General features: G+C 35.6%; 1 protein-coding gene across 1 annotated transcript in view; it reads right to left on the bottom strand.

Annotated features, from left to right (window-relative positions):
- Positions 1–17,019, bottom strand: part of METTL8 (methyltransferase 8, tRNA N3-cytidine) — a 131,500-nt gene that overhangs the window by 70,500 nt on the left and 43,981 nt on the right. The window contains exon 4 of the mRNA XM_027128459.1: positions 1,290–1,381. Coding sequence (XP_026984260.1) covers positions 1,290–1,381 — 92 coding nt within the window. The remainder of the gene's footprint in view (positions 1–1,289; positions 1,382–17,019) is intronic.

Here is a 17,019-nt window from a genome sequence, read left to right as displayed (position 1 = left end):
GAAGGACAGAGGCCAAATTTTTTTTAGTGTGCTTTTTAAACAAAAATTTGTGGTAAAAAACACGTAACATTTACCATCTTAACCATTTTTAAGTGAAGAGCCCGGTAGTGTTAAGTATATTTACATTGTTGTGAAACAGATGTCCAGAACTTTTTCATCCTGCAAATCTGGAACCCTATACCCATTAAACAACAACTCTGTGTTTCACCCCCTCCCCTAAGCCCTTGCTAACCACCATTCTAATTTCTGTTTCTATGAATCTGACTACTTTAGGTACCTCATATAAGTGGAATCATATAGTATTTGTCTTTTTGTGACTGGCTTATTTCATTTAACATAATGTCCTCAAGGTTCATCCAGATGATAGCATGTGACAGGGATTCCATTTCTTTTTATGGCTGAATAATATTCCATATGAAGAGACCACATTTTGTTTATCAATTTATCTGTTGGACATTTGGGTTGCTTCTACCTTTTGCTATGGTGAATTGTGTTGCTATGAAAATGGGTGTGAAAATATTTCTTCAAGACCCTTTCAATTCTTCTGGCTATATATCCAGAGGTGGGACTGCTAGATGATATGGTAGTTCCATTTTTAATTTTTGGAGGAACTTCCATACTGTTTTCAGTAGAGGTTGTACCATTTTATAATTACTCTAACAGGGCATATAAGGGCTTCATTTCTATGCATCTTCACCCACACTTGTTATTTTCTGGTTTTGTGATTGTAGCATAGGCCAATACTTTAGAAGCCATTTTTAAGGTTGGCAAGGCCTTACCTAAATTAAACTCTAAATATCAAAGGCCTCCAAGAAAAGTACCTCAAATCCTTATTGAAACTTTATGTTCAATAAAAGACCAGAAACATTTTGATATGACTCTACCTTCTTCGCTCAAAGTTTTTGAATCTGTTGAATATTCCTAGCAGGTCAAGTGCACAACAGCATACTAAAAGATGCATAACTAAAGGAAAAAATTTAAATTATGTTCTCATATCCTGTTTGAAATGCCACCCTTATGTATCTCCCAGAGAAAGCAATAATATGACTATAGAAAGAGATTATACTTATAGGGTGAATACATAATTTATTTCTTTAACTTTGGTTCCGCTACACTGGAATAACTGGGAATTCTCCCAAAGGAACAAGTAGATTAGCAAAGGTAGAAGCTAAGAACTCTCTAAAGTAGTGGCACAATTAGGAGGAAAAGAGACTGAGGTGTGAACTGAATCAGTGGAAGGGCACACAGGAAAGCCAGGCTCCAGGAGACACAACACGTAGTTGCTTTACCTTGCTCTTCCAGAAGGACTCGCACAGCTGAGTTTTCTTCTACTTTTTTTCTGGCTGCTTCTTCTTCTTCTTTTGACCACTGCATGTGATCCCTTTCAAAAAATGAAGATTATAAAACATGCTTTATAATTGAAGAAGGCAGAAAAAGAGTGACAAGGGATACCTCTTTCATTCTAGGTTAGTCAAAGGCAAATGACACAAACAAATTCCAAGGCAAATGAATACATTGTGTCAGATGTTCCTTGTGACAGCGCCGGTGCAACCCTGGAGCGCCTCCGGTTCTTCTAACTCTGGGTGTGTTGCAAGCCCCAGCCACCTTCTGGAGATAACTGCTGAAGTGGTGTCCCAGGAGCACCATGGTGCATGTTTATCTGGGCGCTGGTATGGTTTGCTGTGTTTCATTCTAAGGCTAAATTTATTTGCTTTTCCGTTAATTTATGAACAGGGAATTCTTTAATAGTTTTTTCATACTCCTTTTGCACTATTCTTATTAGCTGCCTTAATTTCTGTATATGGATTCATTTATGTTTAAATGATAGACTACTTGATATAGCATATAAGAAGGTCATCTTTCTAAGACCTGGCACTTTCTATAAGTATTTACAGTTTCAGAATTTACTCCATATGAGAGAATATTATTTCCTGCCACCAAAATATCTTTCTTGGAATAGAAGCAACATCTTTATAGAAAAAAGGTGATTTTTTGTTTTGTTTTGTTCTTACAAAGTCTATGTTTCTTTTTTTGCAATAGGTAAAACTGTAAGTAGGTGATGTAGTTTCCTGGAATAAACCGTTTTTCTTAACAATAAAGAAATCACATACCCCAAATTCAAGTCTGTTGCAGTAGTCTAGGAGTAATGAGGTCCAGCACTAAGGTGGTGGCAATGGGAAACAGAAAGGCAGAGTAGAGGGGGAGACACTATGAAAGAAAACTATAGTTATGATCTGGAGATTAACTAGATAATGAAGGGAGAAGAATGAGAGTCAGGAATGATTCCAAGGTATTAAAACTGAGTACTGATGAAAGTGGGGGCAACAGTGACAGAATAAGGAGTTGCTTTGGGTGGAATGATGATAAGCTCAGTACTATTTTAAGTCATGTTTATGCAATCAGATATGAGAGGGTATATTCCAGTGACCTGGCTATAAATACACCACTGAAAGGTGAGAAATTACATTTAAGAAGGATCAAAACTGGTATACTGAAGTTCCCAGGAAAAGTATATGATAATGTAAAAATCAGAGTTTCACAGATGAAAATTTAACCACTGTTATTTCAAATAAAACCCAATCATTTACAACCCAAATAATCACTAAACAGCTTTATCACTTGCTTTAATGAATGAGATCAGAACGAATTTTTGCTTTGACTTATGTTAATATATGTGAGCAATCGCATATATAACTTGGAGCTGGTAACTACATTTTATATTCTGTACCTATAAATATATAGAGACTATTATTATATGACAGTTATGATGTTAAATGCAATAAATGGATAAAGGCAATAAATCACTTATTGAAAAAATAGTATTACTAAGGCTGGGGACAAGTTTCTCATCTATGAATTTCTAAAAAATATAATAAGGAAAATAGAACAGTCTGTTTCCCTGTAAAAAAATCAAGCTCTGAGATGAGAGCGTATATGGTTTTCACCCGTACGCATTTGTTTTAAACTGTTAGTTTAACTTGCTTCTTCCTGAGTATTTAATAGATTTAGTTATTTCTTAAATTGCTCTAACTTCCTTATACTGTTTTTTACGTTGCTTCATTTTCCTAACTGCTAGGTGAGGGGGATATTATACCCTTAGCCCCAAGAGAACAGATTTTCCACTATATAGTTATAGAATCCCCATAGAAACCTATAAAATGTTTCTACTGTATTTATGGGGACTTCCTCCAGACCAGCTGCTTTATGGAGGTTCTTATATTAGAAGAGTCTGATTCATGTACATCCAAACCCAACAGACAGCAATAAGAATCATTAAGGTTTATAAGTAACAAATACAATTACAATAGAATTTAAGTATAGAGACAACTAACAAACAAACTGAAAATAATCAGGTATTTAACAACCACCACAACCACCACCACCACCACCACCACCACCACCACCACTACTGAAGGAAGAAAATGGTTCATACTGTTTGACTTGCAAATTATACTCTGGGAATTTATTGTAACGAAGCCACTAAAAAAAACCCAGAGAAGTTCTGTACAGAGAAGTATCTGTACAACAGTATTTACTGGAATACCAAATATAATAGCATAAAACTGGAAACAACCTCACTTATAGGATAATAGAAAAAGTATGGTAACTCAAAGGAATATTATACAGACATTTAAAATGATAGATATGAAGTTTATGCAACAACATGGAAAAGTATATATGAAAAAGCATGAGGTTAAAACAACAGATCCCCAAACTGTATATGTATTATAATCACAACTATATAAAATAATATACACACTGGGTGAAATAAAAACAATTATAGTAGAATAGTGGAATAAAGAGTAACTGCCTTAAAATTTCCTTAATATTGTAAAGCTGCTTCAACTAGAGATAATCCTTTTAAAAACCATATTTATAAAAAAACTATACTGCATGTTTAAGACGTATAACAATGGTCATTAAAACTTTATGCTATCCTTCTTGGGGGAAAACCCAGCAATCTTTGTAATAAAAAAGAATATATGTTTTCTTAAAAAAAGAGAATTGAGGGCTTCCCTGGTGGTGCAGTGGTTGAGAGTCCACCTGCCGATGCAGGGGACGCAGGTTCGTGCCCCGGTCCGGGAAGATCCCACATGCTGTGGAGCCATGGCCACTGAGCCTGCGCGTCTGGAGCCTGTGCTCTGCAACAGGAGAGGCCACAACAGTGAGAGGCCCGCGTACCACAGAAAAAAAAAAAAAAAAAAAGAGAATTGAGAAGAAAATATAAAATATGCTGAATATTTTTCCTGAAAACTTGAATTTGAGAAAAAGAAATCTTAAAAATAAAAGATAGGATTTTTAGTATACTACAAAGCTACAGTAATCAAGACAGTATGGTACAAGCATAAAAACAGAAATATAGATCAATGGAACAGGATAGAAAGTACAGAGATAAACCCACGCACATATGGTCACCTTATCTTTAATAAAGGAGGCAAGAATATACACTGGAGAAAAGACAGCCTCTTCAATAAGTGGTGCTGGTAAAACTGGACAGGTACATGTAAAAGTATGAAATTAGAACACTCCCTAACACCATACACAAAAATAAACTCAAAATGGATTAAAGACCTAAATGTAAGGCCAGACACTATCAAACTCTTAAAGGAAAACATAGGAAGAACACTCTATGACATAAATCACAGCAAGATCCTTTTTGACCCACCTCCTAGAGAAATGGAAATAAAAACAAAAATAAACAAATGGGACCTAATGAAACTTAAAAGCTTTTGCACAGCAAAGGAAACCATAAACGAGACCAAAAGACAACCCTCAGAATGGGAGAAAATATTTGCAAATGAAGCAACTGACAAAGGATTAATCTCCAAAATTTACAAGCAGCTCATGCAGCTCAATATCAAAAAAACAAACAACCGAATCCAAAAATGGGCAGAAGACCTAAATAGACATTTCTCCAAAGAAGATATACAGATTGCCAACAAACACATGAAAGAATGCTCAACATCATTAATCATTAGAGAAATGCAAATCAAAACTACAATGAGATATCATCTCACACCAGTCAGAATGGCCATCATCAAAAAATCTAGAAACAATAAATGCTGGAGAGGGTGTGGAGGAAAGGGAATCCTCTTGCATTGTTGGTGGGAATGTAAACTGATACAGCCACTATGGAGAACAGTATGGAGCTTCCTTAAAAAACTAAAAATAGAACTACCATATGACACAGCAATCCCACTACTGGGCATATACCCTGAGAAAACCATAATTCAAAAAGAGTCATGTACCAAAATGTTCATTGCAGCTCTATTTACAATAGCCACGACATGGAAGCAACCTAAGTGTCCATCGACAGATGAATCGATAAAGAAGATGTGGCACATATATACAATGGAATATTACTCAGCCATAAAAAGAAACAAAATTGAGTTATTTGTAGTGAGGTGGATGGACCTAGAGTCTGTCATACAGAGTGAAGTAAGTCAGAAAGAGAAAAACAAATACCGTATGCTAACACATATATATGGAATCTAAGAAAAAAAAAAAAAGGTCATGAAGAACCTAGGGGCAAGACGGTAATAAAGACACAGACCTACTAGAGAATGGACTTGAGGATATGGGGAGGGGGAAGGGTAAGCTGTGACAAAGTGAGAGAGTGGCATGGACATATATACACTACCAAACATAAAATAGATAGCTAGCGGGAAGCAACCGCATAGCACAGGGAGATCAACTCGGTGCTCTGTGACCACCTAAAGGGGTGGGATAGGGAGGGTGGGAGGGAGGGAGACGCAAGAGGGAAGAGATATGGGAACATATGTATATGTATAACTGATTCACTTTGTTATAAAGCAGAAACTAACACACCATTGTAAAGCAATTATACTCCAATAAAGATGTTAAAAAAAAAAAAAAAGAAATTTTCACACCAAGGCTAGTAGAATTAATTCGTAATTTTGGAGTGGCCATGAGTCCTATGACTTCAGTTCATATGTGTGCGTGTGTGTGTGATTTCATATTCCTTCTATATGTATAGTGCAATTGAATGATGATTCCTTGCTTTAGCTTTAAGTTGATGGCAATAACAGTCTAAATAATCATGCATTTGGTTTGGTTTTGAAAAGTTAAAACACACACACTCTCTCCCCAATCATTTAGCTTGGGTACTAATGTTCCTGAGGTTCCTACTTATAGAAAACTGCTGAATGTGGTGTCACTTCCTATTATAATTTTTAACAATCAGATATAAACCAAAGTACCCAGTGTAAGCTACGCAGATAAAATGTTTTTCTGTCTTGGTCATTTACTGTGTATGAAAAAGTGTCATTATAGAAGAAAATTTAAAGACAAATTTAACAATGTATTAGGTGCCTAGTGAATTAAAAATAAAATATTGTTAGGTAAAAGGAAGAAATAAAGTTTATTAGTTTCACCTTAAAACTATTTCAGTAATCTTTAATTCCATAACAAAGTCATTTTATTACATAGTTACAATTATATTAATAGAAAAATTTAAAGAGGAAAAAGTCTTACCTTTCATTTAAATATCCTAATCAATTAACAGTTCTTATTTTTTCAAGTTCCCTTCCTGTATTTGTGGATACACACACACACACACACACTCTTCTACAAAGCTACAAAATATTCATAATTATGGCGTAAAACTGCTGTATAGGATTTGTGATTTGCGCCATGACAGAGTACCTAGAAATAGGCTTATCCTTCTGCTATAAACAATAATAAAACTGGATAAAATAGTATATAAAGCAATTGCTTTTAGGCACTGGACTACACTTCAGACAGCACAGGACTGTGATCCCTAAAAGAAGAGAAACACAAAAGGTCAACTCCCACATTTACCCTGGGCTTTCTGTGTGGGACATGTTCTAGACTGTGGTGCAGAGGTAGAGCCCAAGCAGAGCCTGGCTGACTCACTGAGTGGTAGTTTTGTGAGCTGAGAAGGCAGAAATCAAGATTCAGAGCTGCTGAGATGGTGAGACTTTGTGCAGCAGAATACTGAACAAGAGGGGGTTGGACAAAGGGGAGGGTCCCTGAAGTCTGCATAGGCAGTGCAGTGCAGTGCTTGGAGATACTGGAGTTCTGGCTAAGCCAGAGTGGAGAGACCTCTCTGAACACTTCAGGCATTCAGTTAAGACCCCAGAAATGCCACGCTATAGGAATAAGAATCACGCTAGATTCAGAAAAATATCAAAATAATTTCACCTGAACAGAACCTAAAATTAAATCTGACTTGACCAAGAAGATTTGGCAATAATTTAACCACTTGCCAGGAAAAAAACCTCAACACCTTTAAAGGAAGACAACATAATCCAAATTCCACATAAGATATCATCCATAATGTCCACCAGATAATCAAAACTTTTAGCATGTGAAGGAGGAGGATAATATATTACCCTTCGGTAAATATATTTTTAATATTTTATGTGACAAAATGGGAGGCATGCAAAAAGCTGCACACTGAAGTCTGATGAATGACTTGTAGAAAAGTACTTGTATGATTGTTTGCATTGTGAACTAAATTACATGCTTTTCTCATGGAATGCTATTTTTACTTGAAAGAGCAACTGTAGACAAACTATAGCTATTCAGACTTGAGTATTCGGCATCTTAAAAGTAAACAAAATCAGCCTATCACTTTAAGAAAAGAAAAAGTATTTGCTGTCAAAGATAAATTTTGTGCTTTCAAGCAAAAATTAGGATTTTGGAAAGGTTGTTTCCACCACGAGTTTGATAGCTCCCAATACTTAAGAGATTTTTCCTGATGGGAATAATGGTGTATTAACAAATGTGATTTTTGAATATTGTATAATGAAATGTGTCATCTGAATCTACATAAAACAGGGAACTAAACTTTCCAAATTATCCATACATGATGTCATAAAATGATGCATAGGTAAAAAAAAAATTCAAAATATAAGGTGTGGGCTTCCCTGGTGGCGCAGTGGTTAAGAATCTGCCTGTCAATTCAGGGGGCACGGGTTTGAGCCCTGGTCTGGGAAGATCCCACATGCCACGGAGCAACTAAGTCTGTACACCACAACTACTGAGCCTGCGCTCTAGAGCCCATGAGCCACAACTACTGCAGCCTGCGCGCCTAGAGCCTGTGCTCCGCAACAAGAGAAGCCACCGCAATGAGAAGCCCGAACAACGCAACGAAGAGTAGCCCCTACTCACCGCAACTAGAGAAAAACGGGGCACAGCAACAAAGACCCAACGCAGCCAAAAATAAATAAATAAAATAAATAAATTTATTTTAAAAAAAAGTATAAGGTGTAACAATGGATTATAATATAGCACAATACCAAAAGTTCATTGATATGGTTTCATATTCCATATTGCAACTAAGAAACTGCTGCTGCTGAGATTTAATGTAGTATCAAGAAAAATATGGGGGGGCTTCCCTGGTGGCACAGTGGTTAAGAATCCACCTGCCAGTGCAGGGGACACAGGTTCGGGCCCTGGTCCGGGAAGATCCCACATGCTGTGGAGCAACTAAGTCCATGTGCCACAACTACTTAGACTGCGCTCTAGAGCCTGTGAGCCACAACTAGTGAAGCAAGCCCGCGCACCTAGAGCCCGTGCTCTGCAACAAGAGAAGCCACCACAATTAGACCCCCATGCACCACAATGAAGAATAGCCCCTGCTTGCCGCAATTAGAGAAAGCCCGCGTGCAGCAACGAAGACCCAACACAGCCAAAAATAAAGAAATAAATATTTTTTAAAAAGGAAAGAAAAATATGGGGAATTCCCAGGTGGTCCAGTGGTTAGGACTCCTGCGCTTTCACTGCCGAGGGCCAGGGTTCAATCCCAGGTCAGGGAACTAAGATCCCACAAGATGTGGGGCACAACTAAAAAAAAAAAGAAAAATATCTAAAATTATCTTAAGATGCTATTATAACACTCCTCTCTTTTACAAGTACATATCTGTGTGAGGCCAAGTTTCCTTCACATAATTCAACCTAAACAACATTACACAAAAGATTAAATGAAGAAGCACATGTGAGAATCCAGCTTTTTCCATTAAGCCAGACATTAGAGAGACTTACAAACATTTAAAACAATGCACTCCTTGCACTATATTTTTGGGGAGCAAATAGATATTTTCATGAAAATATGAATTTATGTTAACATGTAATGTTTATTATTGTTTTAAAATTAATTAATATTTTACTGTTCAGTTTCAATCTCTAATATTGAACATATCAATAGATATAATCCACATAAATAAAAGGTCTTTGGGGTCCTCAATGATTTAACAGTGTACAGGGGTTCTAAGACCAAAATGTTTGAAACTATTGCTCTAAAATAACATACAAAAAATAATCAAAAGATGTATAGCCAAAAAGCCAGTAGAGAAAAATAAAAGAACAGATGAGACAAAAAATAAACAGAAATATAACCAGATTGTATTAACTTACACTGCCACCAGGATACGGTGTTATCTTAAATTTCTCTCTCTCTTTTTCTTTCTTTTTTGGTGTTATTTTAGTAGCTCTAAAAAGGTACCAAATTGTTTTGATTTGTATTTCTTTTACTGTTGTATATTTTCCCATATGTTCACATGTACTTCCTTCTGGGTCAATCTTTTATGTCTGTTGCCAATTTATCCATATAACAAAAGGTTTTCATGCTTTTCTAACAATATAACAAATATTCAAATGTTAATCTTGATGTATGGCAGTGGAAAGTAATTTATATTTTCTATGTCTCTTAGTTTTTGTATTAGTAAAATAAATGTAATAGTTCTCAAAACAGTGTACAATTAAGACTATGTACTTTGAAATTATAATTATCCTATTTCATCAAATCTAGGATACCATTATTTTCTGTACCTTTCTTCTTTCTGTAAGAAAGAAAAAAACACTTCCAATTACAATTGTAAGATGCCATCAATTTTAAGAAATGCCATGACTTCACAGAGATGTTAATCGGTAAAAAAAAGGTCTCGGATAAAATATAGTTGTTATAGGTAAATCAGAGAATAATTGAAGTAACTTCAATTAAATCTTTTCTACTATTGACACTAATTTATATTTCTGAGTCCTGGCTTTCCACTTATCTTTTTTGGCCATAATAAATATTTCAGTTGATTATTTTTATTAGTAATTCAGTTTCTTACTTAGGAATGAATGACATACAAAAGACACACAGAAAGAACCAATGCCTTCCCACTTCTGCATACAAGAGATAGAGGTCACAGCTGCTGGAAAAAAAACAATATTTACTTCTCTCATTAGACATTTATTGACAACCTATAACTATTAGGCACCGGGCTGTGAACTGGGGACACGAAAATGAAGAAGATTTGGTAGAACTCAAAACTGTTAGGAAGACGAGGAGTTGTAATTGATTATTAAAGAACAAAGACTTTATCAGATAGACAGTAAGATGAGAATATGTACATGGGGGGCATTCTTTTAAAAAACTCAAAATTCAAATAATACTAATGCTTATAAAATACGAAGTTTCATCTCTACCCTACTTCTTATCCCCATGTCCATCCCTGAGATAAACAGTGTTATCAGTATGATGTGGACCTTTCCAGACATTTCTCTGTGTATATAAAAACAAAGATATGTATATACTGTAGCACATGTATAGAAATTCCTTAATAAAAATGAGGCCATACTAGAGATACTTTTCTGCAACTTGCTCTTTCTGTTTAATGACATACCATAGCCATCTCTTGATATCAATACACATGGATCTCTCTTATTTTTATTAACTGCTACATTGTTTCCCGATGTATGGATGTAACCATATTTTTTAATGGCTTTATTGAGGTATAACTGACATACCGCACATATTTAAAGTATATGATCTGATACATTTTGACAAATGTAATATGCGTGAAAACGTCACCACAACCAAGTTAATGAATATATCCATTACTCTCAAGTTTTCTGGTGCACCTTTGTAATCCCTCCCTTCCACCCCTCCCCTTCTCGCCACACCCGCCTCCTGCTTCACTAACAACCACTGATCTGTTGTCGGCCTCTATAGATTAGTTTGCATTTTCCAGTACAGTAAAAGTAAAGTACATACTCTTTATTTCTAGCTTCTTTCACTCAGCATAATTATTTTGAAATTCATTCATGTCGTTGTGTGTATCAATAGTTTCATTCCTTTTTTATTAGTAGTGTTCATTATATAGATATACCACAATTTGTTTATCCATTTACTTGTTGATGGACATTTGGGTTGTTGCCAAATTTGACTATTACACATAAAGCTATGAACAATCATGCAAAAGTCTTTGTATGCTTTCTTTTCTCTTGGATAAATATCTAGGAATGGAATGGCTGAATCATATAGAGGTTGTATGTTTAATTTTTTAAGAAACTGCCAAGCTGTTTTCCAAAGTGGTTGCACCATTTTATATTCCCACCAGCAGTGTATGAAAATTCCAGTTCCTCTACATCTTCACCAACAGTATTGGTACAGTATTTTGAATTTTAGCTGTTCTAATAAATGTTTGGTAGTATTTCACTGTGACTTTAATTTGCACTTCCCTAATGACTACTGATGTTTGAGCATCTTTTCATATGCTTGTTATCAGTGTATCTTCTTAGGTGAAGTGTCTGTTCAATATTTTGCCCATTTTTATTGGGTTGTTTATCGAATTTTGAGAGCTTTTTATATATTCTGATTTTATTCTTTTATCAGTCATAAAAATAAGCAAAATATTGATATATGCAACAACATGCATAAACCTAAAAATAATGATCCTTAGTAAAAGAGGCCAGAAAAAAAAGAGTATATATTGTGATTCCCTTTACATAAAATATTGGAAAATGCAAACTAATCCATAGTGCATGCTATGTTCTTTCTCCCCTCCTTCCTTCTTTCCTCTCTGGTTTGTTGGCAGACAAATTCTCTTGACACCAAACCTTACTCAGGTTTATCTTTCTCTGCAAGCTTAGTTTGAAGGCTGGGTATTATGTATCCTCTGCACTTTTCTGTAATCTGAGGGTGTCAGAGGTGGGGGAGAAGGGGGAACTCCACTGGGTAGTTGGCAGCCTTTATTCTATGAGGGTCTGGGTCTGCTTTTTTTTTTTTTTTTTTTTTGAGATTTATTAAGTCCTATCTATGCTAGGTTTCACTTATCTAGTTAGGATGTGTCCTATTCCTAAGGGGGTTTCCCTTGGGCTTTGGATAGTTTCAATTCAGCATGGAACTCTGGAAAATGGTGAGCCCCATGATTTTCCCTGCTCACTAAGACCTCAAATTTTTCTGTGATAGGTAAGAACATTTATTTTCAAGGGCTCTTTCTCAACATTTGCCAGGGCTGCCTAATGAGTATTAGTAATGATTTGTCAGCTGACCTTTCCCTAGTACTGCTTCTGAGGGATAAAGATAGGGTTAGGAGCCACTCTGGGCCACACATGAATCTATAGTTTCTTTCCTTGGTCACTAATTGTCTATGTATGAACAGTATGAACTCTTGTAGTTGCTGTTGGCATAGTTTTTGCTTGCTTTTACTACTTCTTATTCATTTTGTTGGAGGAGGAATACTTTGTTTTTCAGATTCATTCCATCTTCTTTACCCGGAGGACTCAAGCTTATTAGTGAAACAGACTAGAGCTCCTTTAGAGCAGTGATCATCTGCTGTTCCTCTCTTGAGTACTGCTCTGAACCTAGCCCAGTGATGGGTACATGTCAATATAACAAAAATGCTAAGGAAAAAAGATATCATTTCATGTTCTATAATGGTTAACTCTACGTGTCCTGACAACAGAGCCTGATTAATTCTCCTAAAATACTTCTTTTGTCACACCATTTACCCAGTTTCAAAATGTGAAACCTCTCTTCCAAGTGGGCTGGTCTATTTGCTTGCTTTTGTACACGAAATATACCTCGTGTACAATGCAGATCTTTGCTCATGTCTAGAACAAAAGGGTTTTCACTATTTAAATCCTCCTCATCCTTAGAGCCCAGGTTAAATCCTACCTGCCTTATGAAATCTTATTGACTTTCTTACATCCCCATCTCAAAAATCTCTTCCTATTCTGAAGACTATTCCTATGGTCTTCACTGTCTTCACTGTATGACCCTGCATAGTCCTCTATACTGTTTATTTATTCATTGGTATATATCTCAACTCTCCATCTTATAATAATAACAAGAATGATGCCTTTTAGGGAGCTTACTACTACTAAGTGTTTTACATATTTATTTCCTTTAATACTCACAACACCTCATGAAAAAAACTTGCTCAAATTCCTCAAATTCTAACCCTGGAAAGGGGTAGAGTCAGGGCTTAAATTCAGATTTTTTGGGTTCTGAAGCCCATGTTTAGCTATGATATTTTTTAAATTTATTTTTTATTTATTTATTTTTTATAGCTATGATAGTAACTCTCAGTCTAGCTGTAAATTTCAAGTAGACATGAATTGGATCTCCTATTTCTCTACATTGATTCACTTATTCAAACAAACTTATTGGGTGCCTATAATATAGAGAATATAGCAATGAAACAGATATAAGCTAAGTTCTTCTCTGAAGAGTCATACAATCTAATAATGAAGATAAAACAGACACATAAGTAACTAAAGTACATGTTAGGAAATGGTAATAATAATAATACAGCTAATTCTTATGTGTTGCTTATTTATCATGTATATACAATTTATATTATAATATATATATACTAATTCAACCCTTACAAGAACTCTATGAGGTTAATATTACTATTATTATCCCATTTTAGAGATGAGGAAACTGAGGCACAAAGAGATTAAGTAACTTCCTAAAGTTAGACATGTAGACTGCCCCTTTTAACATCTAGATTGCCTCTCATGACAAATTACTGTATAAAGAAAATTCAGACTATATAGTAAGAAAGAATTCTTGATACCTGAACTCTATTGGGATGCTGGAAACAGTCAGTTATTTAAATGGGTTATGTAATAGAAAGTCATGTTACAGGATATAGGTCTTGCCTTGGATCTACAGAGAATCACTTAGCTCAGTGCTTTTAAACTAAAGGTCATGACCCTTTCAGTGAGTCATGAAATCAATTTAGTTAGTCCATCTACATTTAAAAAGAGAAAAAAACAAAAATGGAGCAGAAAAGAACAAATGGAAACTCTGAGTGCATGTCTTACATGGTAAGACTGCATAGGAAACTTCTGTTCCTGTTTCATATATGTGCATGTGTTATACGTACAGGTACTGTTCCATGATGTAAACTGTTCTCCTTACTGTGGGTCATGCCAAAAAGCTTGAAAGCTGCTGGCCTAGCTGATTTAGTTATATGATAATACAAGTGCTTACTGCTTCCTTATAAATTTCGGGGGTCCCCTGCAAAGTTCCTATACACTTAAACCAGGAGCAGCGTGGAATAAGGAATGATTCTTCCAAGTAACCGTGTAATTTGCTCAATACAGACAGATGTCTGGGCCATGTCTCACAAGCATTCTGAATATAGTTTCATGTCAGTACCCCCCAAATTGATAAATGTACTAAGTATAACTAAAAGACTATAAGTGGAATACAAAATGATTTAGTCACTGTGGAAAAGTTTGGCGGTTCTGCAAAAAGTTAAATGTAGAATTACCACATGACCCCACAGTTCCATTCCTAGGTGACTCAAACAAGTACATGTACACACATGTTCACAGCAGCTCTGTTCACAAGAGCCAAAAGGTGGAAATAGCTTAAATGTCCATCAGTGAATGAGTGGATAAACCAACTGTGGTATATACATACAATGGAATACCATTCTGTCATAAAAATGAATCAAGTACCGATACATGCTACAATATGGATGGACCTCCAAGACTTTATGCTAAGGGAAAGAAGCCAGACACAGAAGATCACATATTGTATAATCTCATTTATACGAAATATGCAGAAGAGGTAATTCTCTAGAGACGAACACAGATTGGTGGTTGCCAGGGGCTGGGAACTGTAGCATGAGTGTAAGAGGCCTAATGGATAAGGGATTTTACTTTAGAGTTATGGAAATGTTTTGGAACGATGCTGGTTGCACAAAATCGTGAATGTAATTAATGCCACTGAACTGTTCACCTAAAATGGTTAATTTTATGTTATGTGAAATTCACTTAACTAAACTATTAAGAATTAAGAGCCTATAGGCAGATGTAAATACTAGTAATATCCAGAATCTGGAGGGCAAATATTACTCAGGATATAGAAACTGAAGAAAAACGGTATTTTTATTTTTTCTCAAAAAATTTTTAACAAGAGGTTCATGTATAGAGTAAATAGTTCTTATTAACTAAACTAGAGGCTAAAGGGAAAAATGAACTGTACACAATTCTGATCAACATCTCTGAGAGAAAACTGACATGTACTTGTTAAGAGACTTCTTAAAAATCAAAATTCAGCATGAGGAGACATTATTCTTAAATATAAAGGAGGAAATAAGGAAGGAAGTGAGAACTTTTAGACAGAACTTTGGACTTGAAGTAAGGAGAAAGTAAACCAGTCTTCTGGTTTTCAGTTTAATTTACTTATCTTCTCTTCAAGCAAAAAAATGGGGGGAACTGGGGTGGGGGACATGGGAAGGTGATGTGAAGCAACTACTTTCCTCTTCCCTTGGAGAAAATTATTATTTTTTTATTATTACAGTATGTATCTGTTTTGGAGAGAGTTCACTAGAGGTATCCTGCACAGGCAGGGTAACTTCTTTGGGGGTCTGCTATGGAGAAGGATGGCTGTAGAGATCAGATCAAGGTTTTTCAAACTCTGGTCAGCTGAACCCTAAAGGTCCTCTAGGCTGCTAGAGGGAGGGAGGGGTGGGAGAGGAAAAGGGAAGTGGAGCTGTCAATGCCCCAAGCCTCTATGACCACTTCACTTCACTCAGAGTAGGTTTGTTTTTACCTTTTAAATATTGGGATTCTATGTTAAGCCTTCACTTGGAAAAAAAATTCTACTCAAGTTTGAAACCATTGGACTGCATCAAGGATTCCTAAACCTGGTAGCTCAACAGAATTACTAAAAGAACTTTTTCAAATTACAAATTCCTGGGCCATACCTCAAGGGATTCTTGTGCAGCAGCCCTAAGCTAGCCCACAGTGTTTGAGAGGCACTGAACCAGATGACCCTTGCTTCCCTGAGAGCCTATGACAAAACAGAACTTAAATGGGCAGGCAGGAATCTTGGGCAAAAAAGCTAGTGATAGCAAATGGAAAAAGAAATGTAGACAACTAAATCACTAGAGTCTACTGACAAAAAACAAAACAAAAAACATGGCAAATGAGGAGCTTGCCTAGGACCAGAAGTTCCTCTGGAGGTTTAACTGTTTGACAATTATCTCACAGCCTATTATAACTGTCCAAATTGGTGATGATAGTCAAAATGGTTTAACTTAGTAACTGTCCAAGAAAGTATAATGTCGGCCACACATGTAATTTAAAATTTTCTCATAGCCATGATAAAAAAGTGAAAAGGAAATTAATTTTAATAAAATACTGTAATTCAACATATCCAAAATAATATCATTTTAACATTTACTGAATAATTAAGTACAAAAATTATTAATGATATACTTTACCTTTTACTTGTATTAAATCTTCAAAATGTTATAGCACATCTGAATTCAGACTAACCAGGTTTCAAGTGCTCAAAAACCATATGTGGGTAGGGGCCACCATATTGTATAGTGCAGGACTAATTAATAAAGTCAATCTATTTACTTTTAAAATTGATATTCTGTTGCAATATAAACATAGAAAGACCATGAATTACTTTCCCAGCCCTAGAGGTCCTGCTCCCAAGGCTAGTCAGATAACAATCTTGTCTGCAGATATTATACCCAACCTCACATCTTCAGCCCTGACTGCTCTCTCTTCCTAGCAGTGGAGTCTATGTTCTGGACATTTTTCTCAGGATGTCCCTCTCTGAAAACCTATTCAAAATATCTAAAATTAAATGCACCATCTTTATTCCAAAATAAAAAATCAATTTACCTCTTATTTTGTCTAATACCTATATCTGTTATGAGCACTCATATACAAGTCTTTATGTGGACATATATTTTCATTTATTCTGGTAAATACCTAGGAGTG

Source organism: Aethalodelphis obliquidens, unplaced genomic scaffold, assembly GCF_003676395.1.
Source record: "Aethalodelphis obliquidens isolate GAN/ISIS:26980383/991018 unplaced genomic scaffold, ASM367639v1 scaffold2, whole genome shotgun sequence".
In the NCBI taxonomy this organism is placed as follows: domain Eukaryota; kingdom Metazoa; phylum Chordata; class Mammalia; order Artiodactyla; family Delphinidae; genus Aethalodelphis; species Aethalodelphis obliquidens.
This window is presented reverse-complemented; position numbering and strand designations above follow the sequence as displayed.